Source organism: Stegostoma tigrinum, chromosome 31 (genome assembly GCF_030684315.1).
Source record: "Stegostoma tigrinum isolate sSteTig4 chromosome 31, sSteTig4.hap1, whole genome shotgun sequence".
NCBI lineage: Eukaryota > Metazoa > Chordata > Chondrichthyes > Orectolobiformes > Stegostomatidae > Stegostoma > Stegostoma tigrinum.
In genome coordinates, this window is record NC_081384.1 from 19,902,720 (window position 1) to 19,922,618 (window position 19,899).

Below are 19,899 nucleotides of genomic sequence, written 5' to 3' on the forward strand. Positions count from 1 at the left end.
ATCACCGAACTTGTAGATGGTGTTCATTTGGAATTTGGCAACACAGTTATAGGTGTATAGGGAGTACAGTAGGGGGCTATAGATGCATCCTTGGGGGCTGCAGTGTTGAGTGTTATTTTGGAGGAGGTGCAGTTACTTATCCTCACTGATTGTGGCCTATGGGTCAGAAAGCAGAGGATCCAGTTGCAGAGGGCAGAGCCGAGTCGCAGGTCATGCAGTTTTGAGGTCAGTCTGGAGGGGGTAATGGGCAATGAGGAGTCTGACATAGGTGTCTTTGTTGTCGAGATGTTCCAGGGCTGAATGCAGGGCTAGGGGTATGGCATCCCCTATGGATTCGTTGTGTCAGTAGGCAAACTGTCAGGGTGTGAGGCAGGTTGGGAGACTGGAGTTGCTGCAGGCCATGATCAGCCTCTCCAAGCACTTCATGATTACTTAAGTCAGAGCTATTGGGTGTAGTCATTAACGACAATTAAAAACTAGCAGAAGGCTTCACATTTGTCCCAACTCCAATGACGGATGAGCCCAAAATATTAGTGCAAAAGATGAGGCTGATGCATTTGCATCCATCTAAAGCTCGAAGAGTCAAGTAGTTGATCCATCTTAGCCTGCTCCCGAGAACTCCAACATTACAGATAGCAGTTTTCAGCCATTTTAATTCAGTCTACTTGATATCAAAAAGCAGCTGAAGGCAATGGACACTCCAAAGGCTATGGGCCCTGACAACATTCCAGCAACAGCACTGTGCTCCAAAACTATCTACTTACCTAGCCAAGTTGTTTCAGTATATCTACAACACTGGTATTAAATCAGCAACATGGAGAAAAGAAGGACAAATCCAACCTGACCAAATTTCACTCCATCACTGGAGTCAATGGGAATTGGGTTCTTCCTCACTTGCAGTCATACCTAGCAGAGGGGGAGATGGCTGTGGTTGCTGGAGTTCAGTCACCTCAATCCAGAACATGCGGGAGCTCCTTGGGCTCAACCATCTGCAGCTGCTTCATCAATGACCTTCCTTCCATCATACAGTCAAAAATGGATACATTCAATGATGACTGCACAATGTTCAGAACATCTTTAACCCCCTATACAGGAAACCAACTTTTGTTTACAAGTAGCAAGACCTGGAAAACATTCACACTTGGGCTGCTAAGTGCAATGTAATATTTGTACCACACAAATGCCTGGCAATGAACATCTCCAACAAGACAGAACTTAACCGTTTCCCCTTAACATTGCTGAGTTGCTACTATCAGCATCCAGAGACTGAACTGGACCAGCCACATAAAGGCTGCAGCTACAAGAACAGATCAAAGGCTAGGAAACAGGCAGTGATTAATTCACCTCCTGACTTCTCAATGTCCACCAGCTTTATTTTCAGAAGTTGATCCCATGTGCATTCTCATAACTACTATCTCCTGGCTAAATGTGTGGAGTATTGCTGGAAATTAAGACAATGTGTGCAATCTGTTGTCATTGTGCCTTCATATTGGTTTCTGTTTAGCAGTGTTTACCAGCAACAAACATATTTATAAATATTAAAGGCTACAAACATTAGTGTTTGGAAGTCAAAATTCCAAATTATAGTGCCCAAAAAAAAGGAGACAGTGTGAAGTCTGGTTCAAATTCACAGGAGAGAGTATTAAAGTGCTTGGAAGTTTTTTTGAACAGATGGAATAACATGACTGAAGTATTGTATTTAGTTTAAACCTATCAACAGTTACTTTGCTTCTGTTTATGCTTAGTAAATTTGAATGAATGTTTTAAAATATTTTTTCACTATTGGTTGGAGAGCACTATGATGTACAGTGGGTTCCATGGTATTTGAATATATATTTTAACAGTAAAAAGGTTCCATTGAAAGATCAAGTTTTCATTTGCTGTGAGTGGAATCTTACCTATGGAAAGTAGCCTTTTCTTTGGACATGACTGAAAAAACATTAAGAAAACTGAACCCAGGAAACACGGGTCTGTAGCCCTTAAATTTAATTGCTCCCAAAATCTGGGAAGTGGAGTCTCGCTAACATAAAATTACAGAGCAGTTTACTCAAACTGTCCTAAATTGTTTGTGGTTAAACTGGAATTGTGTGTTCACAGTGAACTGGGATCAGATTTCAATTATTTTACTGATTTAACCCCCTCCAGACACTTTCCTAGCAGTGGGTGCTTTAAAATTCCCTTCAAAAATTTAGTCAGATATAAATTTACTTAATGATCTGCTCATACAATCAGCACAAAAACAATGAAACAATGCAAGACTGCAGTTATCACTGGCAAAGGAGAAACAAGTTCAAGTTGCAGGACCATCTCTGAACCAGCAGCTAGTGCAAAGCAATCATCAAACGAAAGTTGGTGAAGTATGTACTTGGGGATCTTGGTCTTTGCCTGGAGTCATATCACATTGAGCCACCTCCTGCCCATGTGTTAGCAGACTTCTATGGCAGAATTGCCATCATGGAAGGCAGTTGTAGGCATGATTTGATTTGATTTGACTTGATTTATTGTCATGTGTACCAAGAGACAGTGAAAAGTATTGAAAATGTTGCTGAAGAGGGCAGGCACTAGTATGCAGCGGTGACTGGGACTGCACTAATAGGCTCACCACCATCAAAAACACACAAATGCATGTTGTCATGGAACTGCCAAAATCATTGTGAAGAAGTTTTCAGGGTAGCTAGTTCGTAAAACCCTCATGTTGACTGTGTCGAAGGCCTTGATCAGATCTGTGTTGTTATTCGCATTTAGTTTGGAGCTGTCTAACTGAAAACACCATATTCATTGGTTCCTCAATCTTTTCGAAAACTGCACTGACTCTCTGGCAGCAGCTCCTAATTGAGATCACTAAGTGGTTTGGTGATTTTGCTAATGACAGAGAGTGGTGAGATTACTCCAATTGTTACAACTTTGGAGAGTTCCTCTCCACTATCAACAAAGGAAGAAAGCTAAAATATTCATTTTAAATATTTACAGGCGATCAGAAGTTTTTTTGAGGCATAATAATTGAAGAGACAGAAAATAATTTCTGGGTAAAAAACAAAATAACACACCTGAATCCATGTTAGGCAGCTGACAAAATGCAGATGCTGCAACTTAAAAAGTTTGCCTTCAAGGGCAGCCTCCCCACAGTACAGCATATTTAGCAAAGTCAGCCACCTAAAAAAAAGGAAACAGTCAACCCAGAAAAACCTCTTTGTCTGGGATGGTCTCAAATTATGGAGTGTTATTGAAGCTGCATTCACCCAAACAACTCATCCTGACTTATGTCTTGCAGACACGTTCTGGGAAGCCAGGAGGTGAGTTACTTGTTGCAGAATACCCAACGTCCGACCTGCTCATGTAGCCACAATACCTACGGGCTTCTAGATTCTCAGCCGAAGGAGCTTGGCTATTTTCCGGTGCTCGCCCTGATACATTCAAGACAAAAATATTGAAAACAAAGTTCACTCTTTTTATGGTTGTAAACAATCTGTTCCAATAACCAAATCTTATGCTTAGGAATTATATACATTCCTTCTTTTGTCGTAGCATAAATTAGATGTGATAAAAATTATACAAACTTCCCAGAAGTATAACATATGAACTGCACCTGACTGGTGTGCAGAATGGCATCTCAATATCTAATATTAGGGAATCCTTTGCCATTAAAGTACTAGCTTGTCCAAACATAACTGAATTAATATCTTTACAACCAACATTAATCTGGGCTGATTTTGAGCTCTCTTCTCAGAGTTAAAACTACTTCTATTTTCCACATAGGAGACAAATGTAGACAGAAAATTATAGGCCATTCGGTCTTAGTTCAGTTCGATAAAGTATTGGGATCTCTAATACAGATTAATTTGGTAAACAGTAGGGAAACCTGAGTTCACTGGAGTCAGGATAGTTTTATAAAAACTGGTCATGTTTCCCAAATCTGATACAATTCTTTTGAACGAATAAAGAAGTGGAATTGCAAAGGATATGGTTGCTACGGATTTCAAAGTCTTTGATATTCTGCAGCCTAAGAGTCTTGTTAGAAGAAGTACTTAAAATGAAGAGGAAAATAGCTAAGGAGGGCAGGAGGGGACCAGCATTAACAAGATGACTTGCTCATAAAGTGCTGACTCATGTAATTTGTCTTCTCTCCGCACAAAACTTAAACAACATTTAAAGGCAAATCATCAAAGGGAGCCTCATTTGAATAAAATTTCATTCATGGCATACAAATACCATCGGTAAAGCAGCATTCATTATCTTCGCTAAATCCATTCAGTGAAATGGTGGTGAGCTGCCTTCTTCAATGCAAATGAGTACTTTATTGGGACATTTCAGAGGGAAGGTAAGAGTTGATCACACTATTGTGGGTCTGAAGTCATACACAAGCTAGTCCAGGCAAAAATGGGAAATTTCTTTCTCCAAAGGACATTAGTGAACCAGATGGGTTTTTACAACAATTCAGTGGAGTTGTAGTCACCATATTAGCTTTACTTTCCAGTTTTACTCAATTTTAATGTTTTAAAGTTTCTTCTCTATCATGGCAAGGTTTGAATCCAAGGTAATGCAATCTCAAGATTTAAATTTGACAACTGACATATTTTCACTACAGTTGCATTCACTACATTTTTCAGAAATAGTAGTTACTGAATATAACACCTTCAAAGCTTAAGATTTCACAGTCAGCTGCATGAAATTTCTTACCTCTGTGATTTCACATTTTCCTGGCTTCAACTTGGTTTAGTAATCTTTTTCTTGATGTATTTAAATATGTTCTCTCCTTTGCAACCTCCTTCTCCCTTTTACTTTGCAGTCTCTACCTTTCCAAACTCACTTGCAGTATTTTTTTTCCTGCCATCTGACTTGCAGCCTCCTTCATTCTGTACTGACAACCTGCTCCTTCCCACGACTCCTCCCATTTGCAATCTTCGCCTTATAGTATCCTTTACGCTCCCAATTTCTGCAGCAGCTCCCAGACCCAACTAATAATAATTCATGAATCAGGGTCCTGGAAATTCTTGAGATATAGCTACAATCAACAGTCTCCCCTTAAGGCATGGTGGCAATCCCTGCAGCTTGATCGTGCTGATGGTAACCCTCGCGACCACACACCACAGCCACTTACTTTCCCATTTGCCCCTCCAATCACAGGTCTCTCAAAGTAGGAGGTGAACAGACCTGTGTTTGATTGAGCAAAAAAAGAGACAGGATTTTTATGGAAGGAGGAACTCCTCATCAATCTGGGTTGTCAAGTACAAGGACAATATTGTTCTAATTGGTTACAGAGAAAATGGTGCTGGCAAATTCTGCGCCCCTGACGACATGGACGCTGGGGTGATTAGCAATGTATGCACTATCCTTTCTCAGGCTTCACCACTGACACTTGTATTCATAAGGTACAGGTCATTAAGCTTGAAAATTTACATAAGAGCAAGAAGGTAATTTAGACCTTGGCTAGGCCATAGTTAAATATTTCTGCTATTTGGATGCTCTGTTAGATAAGCAACAGAAAAGTAATGGCAAGGGTACAACACAGCTTCTTCATTAAAGGCGATGTGGTGTAACCTGACAAAAACTGTACACAATTTACAAAGTCAGCTGTTGCTGATTTCTGCAGTAAGCAAGAAATTAATAGAGATAAATAAGCTCAATACAATAAAAATAAGTTTGATTATTATTATTTTCCTAAGTGGTTAGTTAAAGTATTAAATTCTCTACCATAAACCATTTTTGAAGCAAAGAAGAAAGTGGCACCGACTCCAAAATTACCCACTTTCTGCACTGGGACATACTGTTTTGTAACATCCAATGGTCGACTTACTGTACACCCATGGTCCATATGGCATCACCTTGTAATTTTTTTTATACTGTGTGCACAACAGCTGGCTACAAATGGAAACCTAGAGGCAAATATTAGCTTCTCTTACAGATATGCTGAATGCATCCTTGCTGCCTTCACAATTTTATGGTTTTAACATGACCAATGGTGTGATGGTTCATCAGCATTTTGAGGAAACATTTGTACCTTGTGTTCAGTGATGCTCCCTGTAAGAACTCAGTTCCAAGAGGTTATGACTCCTGGTAGCTTCATCAACATCTAAAATGCTTTGGAGGTAAACAATAGAGGGCAAAAAAGTCAGCATTAATTAATTATACAGTGATTCTACATTCAAGCGGTTTAGGTTTTGTAACAAGCTGACTGCAGAAGAGAAAAACACCTCTCTCAAATAGAGTTGAGCTAAAATTTTCTGTGCTGATTAGAAGAATAATGCACTTCTCACGAGTGAGAGGGACCGTGACGTTTGTGACGACAGCATGAAACTGACAGATATGCTTGAACAGGTTGCTGTTAGGAAGGAGGATGTGCTAGAAATTTTGAAAAACATGGGAATAGATAAGTCCCATGGGCCAGGAGGGATTTACCCATGGTTATTAGAAGCAGCGAGGGAAGAGACTGCTGCCCCTTTGGCAATGATCTTTGCGTCCTCACTGTCCACTGGAGTACTGCCAGAAGATTGGAGGGCGGCAAATGCCATTCCCTTGTTCAAGAAAGGGAATAGGGATAATCCTTGAAATTACAGACCAGTCAGTCTTACTTCTGAGGTGGGTAAATTGCTGGAGAGGATTCTGAGAGATAGTATTTATGATTATTTGGAAAAGCACAGTTTGATTAGAAGTAGTCAGCATGGCTTTGTGGAGGGTAGGTCATGCCTCACAAGCCTTATTAAATTCTTTGAGGATGTAACAAAACACATTGATGAAGGCAGAGCAGTGGATGTGGTCTATATGGATTTTAGCAAGGCATTCGATAAGATTCCTCATGTTAAGCTCATTCAGAAAGTAAGGAGGCATGGGATTCAGGGAATTTTGGCTGTCCAGATACAAAACTGGCTGTCCACTAGAAGACAGAGGGTGGTAGCAGATGGACCTCAGTAGCCAGGGTGTGCCACAGGGATCTGTTCTGGGACCTCTGCTCTTTGCGATCTTTATAAGTGACTTGGATGAGGAAGTGGAAGGGTGGGTTAGTGAGTGTGCCGATGACATGAAGGTTGGTCGAGTTGTGGACAGTGTGGAGGGCTGTTGTAGATTGCACCGGGACTTGACACGATGCAGAGCTGGGCAAAGAAGTGGCAGATGGAATTCAACCCAGAAAAGTGTGAAGTGATTCATTCTGGAAGGCCAAATTTGAATGCAGAATACAGGGTTAATGGCAGGATTCTCAGCAGTGTGGAGGAACAGGGGGATCTTGGAGTTCACGTCCATTGATCCCTCAAAGTTGCGATCCTGGTTGATAGGATTGTAAAGAAGGCGTATGTTGTGTTGGCTTTCATCAGCAGGTGAATTTAATTTAAGAGCCACGAGGTTATGCTGCAGGTCTACAAAACTCTAGTTAGACCACATTGGAATATTGTGTTCAATTCTGGTCACCTCATTACTTGAAAGATGTGGAAGCTTTAGAGAGGGTGCACAGGAGGTTAACCAGGATGCTGCATGGATTGGAGGACAGGTCTTATGAGGAAAGGTTGAGGGAGCTGGGGATTTTTTCATTGCAGCGAAGAAGGATGAAAGGTGACTTGATAGAGGTTTACAAGATGATGAGAGGCAGAGAGTGAATCGTCAGAGACTTTTCCCCAGGGCGGAAATGACTATTATGAGGGAGCATAATTTTAAGGTGATTGGAGGAAGGTATGGGGAGATGTCAGAGGCAGGTTCTTCACAGAGAGTGGTGGGCATGTGGAATGCGCTGCCGGCAGTGGTAGTGCAATCAAATACTTTAGAGACTTTTAAATAACTCTTAGATAGGCACATGGAAGATAGTAAAATGTAGAATATGCAGGGTAGATTTACCTTAGTAGGATAATAGGTCAGCATAACATTGTGGGCCAAAGAGCCTGTACTGCCCTATGTTCTAAGATTGCCAAGTTGACAGCAAGTATGCGGTGCAAGGGACAGTGGCATGGGATTTTAGAGTTCAGATGCAAAACTCCAGGGTAAAGAATATCAGAACCAGGAGAACTCTGACCAAAGGTCGAGATGTCTGGGAAGTCTGCAATCAAATGAAGTTGGAGGCGGTTTGATGAAACTTTTTTTTTGGAAGTAAAATGAAGGTCCAAAAACTAACAAAATAAGCACTCAAAATTAGTTAATTTTCCAGTCTGATCAGTATTTGAATTGAAGTGCAAGTCAAAATGGGTGTAAAGGCAGTGTGATTTAAAGCTTACATTAAAAGTGACTGAAGTCATTGTGGTTTTAAAGTTGGCAATGTAGTTGACTGTGTCTCATTATTAAGATTCCTGTTTAATCTTGTTCGGGTTACATCTTTTGATTTACACCTTGAATACTGCAATTTCATTTCTTTAGCAAACACCCATTCTCCTGGACTATTAAAAAAAACTCAATGATCTCTCCTGACAGCATTACAATTGGGGGTTTCATTTGGGATTGCAACAATGGTGAAGTAATGAAACTGACTGACTAGCAGACATCCAGTAGGACATTAGAATAAAACTCATGTAACTTAGCATGTTTTCTAGCATATCTGAATCATTGTAATGAAGGTTCTAACCAGTATCATCAGAAGCATTTTACTTTTAGTGAGGATAAAACAAACATATTTCTTATTGTAAGCCAAAAGAAAGCTTAGCTGACCTTAATTTACTTATTTATATCTAACATATCAAGAGAATTGTACTTCATTTTGCTGTAGTGTGAAATTTCAAAAGAGATGTTTCTTTTTCATCGAGTCGTGATAGGTATGGTTAATACACTACAAACTAAGAGAAAAGGCTATGAAAGAAAATGATATATTTCAGAGGAACAAACTGTTTGAAACTATGTTTAAAACGGTCTTAGTTGTCCGGTCTGTTACACTGCTTAGTCGTGCTGGAGGCTTCACGCAGCACATTCTAAGGAAGTTTTAAAAACCATGCCAAAAAATCTAAATACCAGATTTATATTACTTTAACTACATTAAAGTTTTATTCATATGTTGGCAGATATTTAAGTGCCAAAGCCTTGAGGCTTTTTGAAAGCCTCATGCAATAGGTTCACTGTTTGCAACCCAGATGTCCTACAGATTCATCATAACTTTTCAGTTGAGAAACATTACAACTGATGTGGTTTCAAATCTAAACAATCTGTTTCATACATTTGAAACTACATCATTAGCTTTATAAAACGGCTGTTACTTCATGAAAATAATGATTTAACTAAAATTAAAAAGAGTGTTCGTAGCTCAGCTTTGTTTATTTTCCCTCAAAAGAAATTATCTCTGTCCCATTGTTATATAGTTGTTTCTGACAATGCAACGGAATCTACAATGCATGCTGCTTGTTAACATTGGACATTGGCTTTGGATCATGTTATGCTGGTGAGTGAAAATCTGATGTGCAGACAACTTGAAACAAATGGTGAACGTAATCTAATCAGTTTTAGAAAACATTTTCATCTCAAAACCTCTTAATTTAAATATAATTTTAGTGGATTTAATAATGATGCACATTCATTATAACAAATCAATCAAATTAAGAACAAGAATACTGTGGGATTATGCAGACATGGGAACAATTTGAATAGAAGAAAGAAACGCCAGTGAACTCAATCTACAAATTGATATATTAAATGAATAAAAAGTGGAAAATTCAACAGGAATGTCACAAATTTTAAAAAAAGTAATTGACTGAATGTTAATACTACATAAGCTTTTAGTATGCAAAAAAAAAGCTGGATATTGGAAATGAAAACCAAGTTTGGAAATATAAATCTTGTGAAAAGAGGAAAGTCAAATTAATATTTCAGAATACCTGTTGCTCCTGACATCATACTTAATACAGCAGATGACAACAGTGATTCGTTCCCTTTTACACAGTATGCTTAACTTATACATTCCTTGCTGACTTGAAAGACAAATAACTTTACTAACTTGGCTTCAAGAATGTGAAAGAAAAATTCTCCACCTACATCTAAATTACTTGGCAACACTGATATACTTTGAACCATTCAACACTTACACTACTATATTTTCACTCTGAGATGGTGACAGAGACCTGCTTTGTTTTTCCAACCTGATCTTCTAACATTCAATGCAAGTGAAGTACAACTTTCGTAACAGAACTCAATACAGACTAAACAGAACAAGTTTAAAATGGTAATTTCAATGACTTTATTGAGGGTTTTCGTTCATTCTTAGACTGATTTCTCTTGACTATTGTCATTATTTCTTTATTTAAATTCATTAAAAAAAGATTTCCCCTACTCAGTTTAGCATTACCTTCTCTTGTATTGTGCTATGCTTTATCTCTCCAACTTTTTCATTTCTCTCTGTTCGGTTTTACTGCAAACCTGAATGTGACATTCTGAAACAAAATGGGCGCTGAATTCTGTTGAAATCTTCCTTAACATAACAGACAATAACAGTTAAGTTCTCTTCTTCTCCATGGCACATTTAACGTATAGACTCCTTGCTGAACTAAACCATATGATTTTATTTCCAGCTTCATTTGAAGAAAGCTGCACTTCTGCACCATCTACCTACAACAAAATTATTTGAAAATCTTGTTATACGAACATTACAACAATGTTGTTTTTGTCATACTTTCAGCAAATCTGTACTTACAGTATTTTTATGCTGAAATTTAGCTAGCTCAATGACTTGTCAGTTATGTCATTGACAAACTTAATATTCTGCTCATAAAATGTATGTATTGTAGAGAGTACACCATTAAAATAGAAATGCACCTCTTATCAGTGTCGCAACAGCTTTAAAATCTGATAATTTGGCATATGATGAAGTGTGACATTCGGTTTCACAGTCACAGAACTGCTGATTGCTGGTATGTTACCAATTCCAGCCTGGGTAGCAAAGACGATTTAAGATAGTTCAGACTAAAGTGAAAACACACATTTGTGTCATGCTTGATACTGTTAGCTGGTGAAAACCATTTCAACTGAACAATAAGAATCTCAATGATATAAGAGTTAACATAAATTTTAGATTATTTTAATTATGATCAAATTGATTTTCAAGTTGAAAAAAAGGGTGTATATTTTAATTTCTAGAACAAAGTTCAGCCTTTTTTAGTTTTAGTAAAATAGCCAACTTTTTATTAAACTTGCTGTTCCCAGAAATTACGAACATACAAAACCTATGCAGTTTTATTTATTTGTGAAACGTAAGCATTTGCTGTTGACAAAATATAACTAATAGACTTTTATATTTCAATGATTAGTCGAAGTAAATAGACAAGACCATTTTTTGGTGAAAGAACTTTAGGAGACTCAGAATTGTTCAATGCATAAAGAGACCACTTGGTCCATTATGGCTCCACTGGCTCACTGAAAGAGCATAATGACTTAGAGCTATTCTCCCACCCTTCCCCAAAGATTCTGTATGCTACTTATATTTAATCAATCATCTAATATTCTCTTGAATGCATCAATTGAATTTGCTCCGCCATACTTTCAGGCAGTGAATTCCAGTCCATAACTGTTAGAAAAGGAGGTCTTAAATCTCATTTACTTCTTTCGCAAATCACTTTGAATTTGTGCAGTTATTCTTGATGCTGAGTTTCTTCATTCCAACTCTGTTTGCATGTCTCATGATTTTGAAAACTTGAATCACAGCTTCTCCCAGCCTTCTCTCCAAGGAGCACAGTTTCAACTTCTCCATATCATCTTCCTATCTGAAGTTTCTCACGGAACCATTCTTGCAAGCCTTTTCTTTCAATTCTCTCCAACACATTCACATCTTTTTTTAAAAACTGCTGCCCAGAAATATATGTAATAATCCAGCTGTAATCTAGCTTGTGTCTTATGTTGGTTCAGCATAACCTCCTTGTTCTTGCTTTCCATTCCCCTATTATCAAGCCTATTACATTCTATACATTTTATTAACCACTCTACAGTGGTCTACTGTGGTTCAAGAAGGCAGGTCAACACCACCTTTCTCAAGGACCACTAGGGATAGGCAATAAATGCCTGGCCAGCCAGCAATGCCCACATCCCACAAAGGAATAAATAAAAAAAGCTCTCTCCACTTGTCTGACCAACTTTAATAACTTATGCACATCTACATCCAATTCTCAGTGGCCTTTTATTTAAAAATTGCTATTGTGATAAAGATTTGGTCATGGATTGTGGATGAAAGAAAGTGAGAAGACATACAGGGTGCATCCATTTTAGCATGTTATTTTAATCTTTTGAAGAATAGGGAATTTGAGTCTCCAGCTTTGTTACACTTAACTCCAGAACTAAAAGCAAAACTGCACTTGGACCGAAATTTAAAAAAAATAGCAAGTGTTGGAGAAATTCAGCAGGTCTGGCAGCACCTCTGGACAGAGAAAAAGAGTCAACATTTCAATCTAATCTGACACCACTTTGAAATTTTCAGCACAGATGCTGCCAAACCTGCTGAGATTCTCCAGCACTTACTTTTATTTCCCATCTCAAGCATCCACAACTTTGCTTTAATGTTTAAGAAAACAAAGGGCTGTGATGGTGACTGGGGGAAAGGTTGTTAAGTTATTTAAATATACCAACTGAAGGGGTAGAAGTCAAACTGCTGGCATGAAATCAAATTCTTTCCTTGTCTAAATGCATCATTTTTCAGACAATTAAAAATAAATTCATTACCTTGTGGTGATACAAAGTTAAAATAATTTTAGAATATAAATTTATAAGGCAGAATGGTACAAGCAAAGTCATACAGGGCCTGTTGAGTATTATCAACTCCGCAGGACCCTGGAGTACATTCAAATGGCAGACAATCTGACCAAATAATTAGATTCATTTACATCCCTTGAGATGATGGAATTTTTTTTTGTTACCATAGTACGTGGCTTTGTCAAGGTGAAGCTGCTTGAATTTTGTTTGAAAGATATGATCTGGATGAAGGGACTGGGGGCATTCTGGCGAAGTTTGCCAATTAGACGAAGATAGCTGGACAGGCAGGTAGCACTGAGGAGGTGGGGAAGCTGCAGAAAGATTTAGACGGTTTAGGACAGTAGTCCAGGAAATGGCTGATGAAATTCAATGTGAGGTTTTGCACTTTGGAAAAAAGAATACAGGCATGGACTATTTTCTAAACGGTGAGAAAATTCGCAAATCAGAAGTGCAAAGGGATCTGGGAGTGTTGGTCCAGGATTCTCTAAAGGTAAACTTGCAGGTAGAGTCCATAATTAAGAAAGCAAATGTAATGTTGTCATTTACCTCAAGAGAGTTGGAATATAAAAGCAGCGATGTGCTTCTGAGGCTTTATAAGGCTCTAGTTAGGCCCCATTTAGAAAACGATGCCCAATTTTGGGCCCCACACCTCAGGAAGGACATACTGGCCCTGGAGGTGTCCAGCGGAGATTCACACGAATGATTCCTGGAATGGGAGGTTTAATGTATGATGAATGGCTAAGGATCCTGGGATTGTACTCATTAGAGTTTAGAAGGTTGAGGGGGGATCTAATAGAAACTTACAAGATAATGTCTGGTTTAGAAGGGGTGGACACTAGGAAATTGTTTCCGTTAGGCGGGGAGACTAGGTCCCGTGGGCACTGCCTTAAAAATAGAGGGGGTAAATTTAAAACTGAAATGAGACGACATTTCTTCAGCCAGAGAGTGGTGGGCTTGTGGAATTCATTGCCGCAGAGTGCAGTGGAGGCCAGGACGTTGGATGCCTTCAAGGCAGAGATCGACAAATTCTTGATCTCAGAAGGAAGCAAGGGCTACGGGGAGAGTGCAGGGAAGTGATGTTGAAATGCCCATCAGCCATGATTTAAATGGTGGAGTGGTCGTGATGGGCCGAATGGCCTTACTTCCACTCCTATGTCTTATGGTCTTATAAATTGTGTACCAAAGTATTTCTTAATTTGGTCGTGATTGCTGCTACCTGTTTCAACAAAGCAAAGTTGGCAGTAGTGTAATTCTGAGGTGACAGTGTGAACTTAAGGCATGTCATGCACAAAGCTTTTATCTTTCTAATGCTGTCGTGAATTCAATACTCTGAAATATGTAAAATTGACCAAAATGTCACAAGTGCCTTTTGCTCTCTTTCACTGACAGATCACAAGGAGATCTGAGATCAGCAGAGTAACCTAATAACAGGCATGCACGAGTGGTGCTCTTGGGCCACATATAAATTTGATGTAGAAATTTGAATCAAATCTTAATCATGCCACACTATTTTCATCTTGTAAGATTCAAAAATTCCACCCTTCTGGAAAAGGATGGCTGCTATTTTTACAGTATACACACTACGATGATGTCACTACGCAATCCCATGACACGTGAATAGTTCAGATACAAATACAAACTACCAGCAACATCATAAAATACAACTAAGCCACTGAAGCAAAGGTTCAGGCACCTGTACAGGTCCTGTGACTCTCCGCAATATTTCCCACACAAAGTGTGTTAGATAATTGTTAAGGTGCTACATTTTGAACAACATGTATTACAGAGAGGATTGTGGTTAGGTGCAGCAGAGCAATAAGGACATTCATTTGCTGACAAAACATCTGACAAAGGAGGGGTGAGGGAAAGCAGAAGAAAGGTGAGCACAATATATTGCAGTCAACCAGTAAAACAATGTTTCTGGCTCACTGTTTACTTCTCCTACAAGATTTACAATAGCACTCTGCACGAACAATCCTTGTTGTATCCTTTATCAGTCCCTTACTTCTGCACTAAAAAACTTTGAAATCATTCAGCAATACTTAATATCAATAATTTACTGACAATGCAGGCTCAGGAGCAACTGATGCAGATCAAACTTCAAATATAATAAAAGATATTTGATCTAATGCAAAACACAATGTTCAAAAATTTTATTGCTCATTTAGGTATCTGTACCCAGTGCTCTTCATAACGGCATGTTGCCATTGCTATATGTACAAGCAATTGTGTGGCACTTCTCAGCCCAGGCCTAGATACCATCCAGGTCTTGTTGCAATCGGACACACACTGCTTTAGTTCCACAGGAGTTCCGAGTGGCGCTGAACATTTATGCAATCATCAGTGAACATCCTCACCTCTGACCTAACGATATAGGAAAGGTTATTGATGAAGCAGCTGAAGGTGTTACTACCCTGATGGACTAATGCAGAGATGGCTCTAAAAGCGAAATGACTGATTTATAACAACCACAATCATCTTCCTTCGCAACAGGTATGACGCCAATCAGCATATAATATTCTCCCTGATTCCCACTGACTCCCGTTTTGCTCTAGTTCATCAAACATTGCCTTAACGTAAAGGTCAGTCTTACCTCACTTCTGGAACTGAGCTCTTTAGATCATGTCTGAAGCGAGGCTTTATGAGGTCAGAAGCTGGGGGAACCCAATCTGGGCATGAGTGAAACAATTATTGCCAAGCAAGCGCTTCTTGACTGAACTGTACAAAGCCACCTTCCATCAACTGAGAGTAGACTGATGGGGTGATAACTGACCATGTCGAATTTGTCTTGCTTTTGTGTACAGGACGTACCTGGGCAATTTTCTACACTGTCAGGTAGATACTAGTATTGTAACAGCATGTTCTAGAGCACATCCCTTCAGTAATAGTGCCAGAATGTTGTTAGGGCCTATAGCTCTGCAGTATCCAGCGCACCCTGCTGGAAGACAACTGAGTTCAAGCTGCCACAGACAGCAATTGAGGCCAAAATATTGCGTGATTTCAGGGAGGAGGATAAAACACTCGGGGATAAAGGGATCAAAGCGTATGGAATAAAAGCAGGAGCAGGCTACCAAGTTGGATGATCAGCCATGATCATAATGAATTGACTGAGCAGGCCAGAAGGTAAAAATGGCCTACACTTACTCCTATTTTCTACGTCTTTTGATGTCGTTGGAATTAACTGAATTGGCAGAAGACTGGCAGCTGTAATGCTAAGGACCTCTGAAAGAGGCCAAGATAAATCATCTACTGAGCATTTCTGGTTGAAGACTGCTGTGAATCCATCACCCTTCGCAATGATACTGGGCTCCTCTGTCACTGAGGTTGGGATACTTATGAAGTCTCCTTCTCCAGTGAATTATCTACAACCATTTGCAATTGGATGTGGTAGGGTTGCAGATCATAGATCTGGCCCAATAGTTGTACAATTGCTTCACTCTTTATATCACAAGTTGTCTTCTGCTGTTTGACAATCAGTAGCTCTGCCCTGTAGGTTCAACAAGTCGACACATCATTTTTAGGTATCCCTCGTGCATGTCCTCTATGCTGAGCAATGGTTGTTCCACTGACTTGACAGTAATTGACATGCCCAGTTATGCAGTTTCAGAATATTTTGGAGGATGATTTTTCCAGTGCTGATGACCCATGGTACTTCATGGGTACTCAGTTTAATTTGCTATTTCTGTTTGAAGTCTGTTCCACTCTGTGCTAGTGCCACACAACATTATGGAGGATGTTCTAAATGCTGTTGGGATTTTGTCTTCACAAGGGCTGTACGGTGGTCACTCTTGCCAATTTTATTATGGACAAATGCACCAGTGGCAGACAGATTGGTGAGGGTGACATTAATTACAGTTTCCCCCAGTTGTTGGTTCCCAAACCATCTGCTGCAGATCAAGCCTAGCAGCAATGACCTTTAGAACTTGACTAGCTTGATCTGTAGTGCTGCTGCTGAGTCATACATCGAGTAGGACATTAAAAATCCCCCATTCAGCAGAAAGTCTGCATGCTTGCCACCCTCAGAGCTTCTTCCGAGCAGTGTTCAGCATGCAGGAGCTCTGGTTCATCAGTTGAAGGAGTACATGGTCATCAGTGAGACTTTTCCTTGTCCACGTTTGACCTGGTATCATGAAACCCTACGGTGTCCAAAGTTAATGTTGTAGTCACCCAGGGAAACTCCTCCTTGATTGTGTACCATCACTGTGTCACCACCTCTACTGGACCTGTACTGCTGGTAGGTCACACCCAGGGATAGTGATGGTGGCATCTGGGACATTATTTAAGGTATCATTCCATGAGAATGACTATGACTTAGATAGCTTATAACAACAGGTATTCGCTGGAGTTCAGTAGAAACCACCTTGTATGAATCTAAAGTGTTCTGTATAACTGGTTTATCACTGTTGCAAACCAAGTTCAAAATAATTAAAAATTAAACATAACAAAGATGAATAAAGAATTGATCTATTTATAACTGCACATGAAAATTAAACTGGCAGAACTCGGTACATTGTACAACATTTTGAAAAAGACAAGAAAAAAATCTCTGCAATCTTCAAAGGGTTACCCTTAATACTACCATCATTTTATGCAGTGCATTAGACTTCGTCCAAGCATATTCACTAATGGGAATGCAGAATACCACTTAAAAGACAGAATTAAAAGACATAATTAAAGGACAGCCAAAGCAAGGTGTGGCAAACCTATCTGGAAGCAACAATCATTCTCAGATGCTGCATTGGAAGAAGTTAAATAAAGTACTTTACTTTTAGTAGGCTAATTCGATCTACTGCGCTTCACAGCAAGTATATTAGCAGGCATCAATTATAATGGCAAGTGTGTTATTATCAACTAGCAGATCCCAAAGTTACTAATCAAGGACAATAAACATGGTAGCATTATTTTACATCAAACGTATCAATCAAGCATAATGAAAACACAAGCAGCTCTGCTTAGCTGTACTTACCCCAAGTCCACCACACGGTAGCAGTGCATACATTTTCTGTGTAACAGGCCCTACAGAAACATACCAATAGAATACTCTTCAGACAATGGTGAAAGACTGATTTCATTTTCATTTATTGGAATGTAATTGAAAATCCTTTATAACACATAGTTAACCACTATTTTTGTATATGTAACTGTAATTTTAAAGCATTCAAATTAAAATGTTCAATAGTCACCATCATTACAGCTCAATTTTGTAAGTTCATTAAATCACCTGAAAATTCTTAGCCTACTTAACATATCATATAGTAATATAATTCCCCCAAATCAGTAAACAAATGTCTTATGGAAATAAATTCCAACATCACTCGTTAGAAGAACTGACTTATAAGAATATGTTGCTTTTTTGATCTTTTTCCATGTAAATTAAAATACATGGCAGCTACCTACCTAGCAACTTCTTACTATCCAGCTTCTGTCTGTTCAGAGGGTTGGTGCCATATAACAACGTGTGATGTTCTGAATGCACTGTTTGAATTTCATCCAAAGTCGCCTTTCTACCCCGGATTCTCTGCAAAGTAGTACAGAAAATTAACCCTTTGAGGGCTGTAGCAGCATTTCTCCAACAAAATGAAAACACTGCGCAAACTTTGAACTGGACAAGAATGTTTTCCTATTTCCCATTCAAATAGATTCATTAAAAAGATTGCTATATTTTTGTCAACTATACAAATTTGTACAGCAAATTTACCCTCTGGCATATGAATTGAGGATAAACTGAATTCTCCTTTATGGATTTTAATCATGATCTTTACAAGGCGTTATGAGTTGACATCAAGTCCAAGATTGAAGCGACAGGAGTTCAAACCCTTTTTGTCATATCCCAATTTCCTTTTCTTTTCCAATTAATAGCAAAAGGATCAGTATTTTGCAACAGCTTATCAGGACAGGGTAAATTAATTGCTCAGTTATTTTTGTTGCCTGACAGTTCATTTAAAATAAGAATCAAATCATGTTTAAAGTCCAGTTTTGAGACTCAGTTGATATGCAGGTCCTTCACATACAATTCATACATAACTTCATAACAGGCTCTCTTTTCAACTGTATTCAATTGAACTTGTTATTACTTGAATGTATGTGCATATTTAAGTTTCGTATCCAAGGCTGATGTATTCAAAAACTTTTGCAAAACTCAAATATGGGAAAGCAAATTAAGTATTATTTTCACAATACTTATTTCAAGATTTAGTATTTTGTACAGTTTTTGATCCACAGTAATCTTTCCCTTTCTTCTTACCTCACATTTGTTAAGTAATCCTGTTTCCTGAAGCCTGGACCAGACACTCTGTATTCTCCCTGCATGTTCTGGATGGATGTTAGTGTTCCCACAAGTGCATTGGTGCTTCAGCATGAAAGTGTCATAAACTAAACCTAGACAAGAAAGAAATTAACAGAAAGTAGCATACTAGAAGAATTTGGTGCCTTAACAACAGTTTTGTTTAACAATACAACAACACTTTGAACCAGTAGACAAGAGTCAACACACTTACTTTTAATACAGACTTGCAGGCTCCATTTTGTAATCAACTGAAAGAAGTTCAGATACATTTAATATATGATCTGCAAATTGTATGTTTTCAGAATAAACTATTCCGTGCATGTTTTTCTAGCATTAACAGGGATGATTTAGTGTTAAATTTGATTCTGGACGAGGGTTTGTTGCAACAGAAAAGTCCCTCCTACATTTCCATAATAAATCATACTGTGGGTTTCCTCCAGGTGGTCCGATTTCTTCTCACAGTCCAAAGATGTACAGGCTAGGTGGACTGGCCATGCTAAATTGCCCATAGTGTTCAAGGATGTGTAGATTAGGTGGGTTATGGGAGATGGGTCTGGCTGGGATGCTCTGAGGGTCTGTGCGAACTGGCTGGACTGAAGGGCCTGTTTCCACACTGTAGAGATTCTATGATTCTAAAGCATTCATTACCCCACTAATATGGCACATCAATTTCTCATGTGTCAATGCTCCTTCTTTGAATGGCATTGTTAAGTAATGAACAGATATGATTTGAACTCATCGTAAATTTATATTGTGTCTTTAACATAATAACACATTTAACGGTGTTTCAGATCATGTGTTCTCTGATGAATATTGATAGGAAAAGACGAGGAGTTGCGTAGTAGTCATAACACATATGACTGAGCACCCTCCTCAAAAGGTCAAACAGTCAGAGTGGGAACAGATGAATTATGGAATTTAGTCACTGGAATAGGCATGCAGCAATTATGGATGTGCTGGAAGAGCTACAGGCAGTCCAT

General features: G+C 38.8%; 1 protein-coding gene across 16 annotated transcripts in view; it reads right to left on the reverse strand.

Annotated features, from left to right (window-relative positions):
- Positions 1 to 19,899, reverse strand: part of hdac5 (histone deacetylase 5) — a 316,103-nt gene that overhangs the window by 41,793 nt on the left and 254,411 nt on the right. For all 16 annotated transcript variants that reach the window (XM_059638855.1, XM_059638854.1, XM_059638860.1 and 13 more), the window contains 3 exons: positions 18,878 to 19,011; positions 18,031 to 18,151; positions 17,600 to 17,649 (listed from right to left, as the gene is read on the reverse strand). In XM_059638855.1, coding sequence (XP_059494838.1) covers positions 17,600 to 17,649; positions 18,031 to 18,151; positions 18,878 to 19,011 — 305 coding nt within the window. The remainder of the gene's footprint in view (positions 1 to 17,599; positions 17,650 to 18,030; positions 18,152 to 18,877; positions 19,012 to 19,899) is intronic.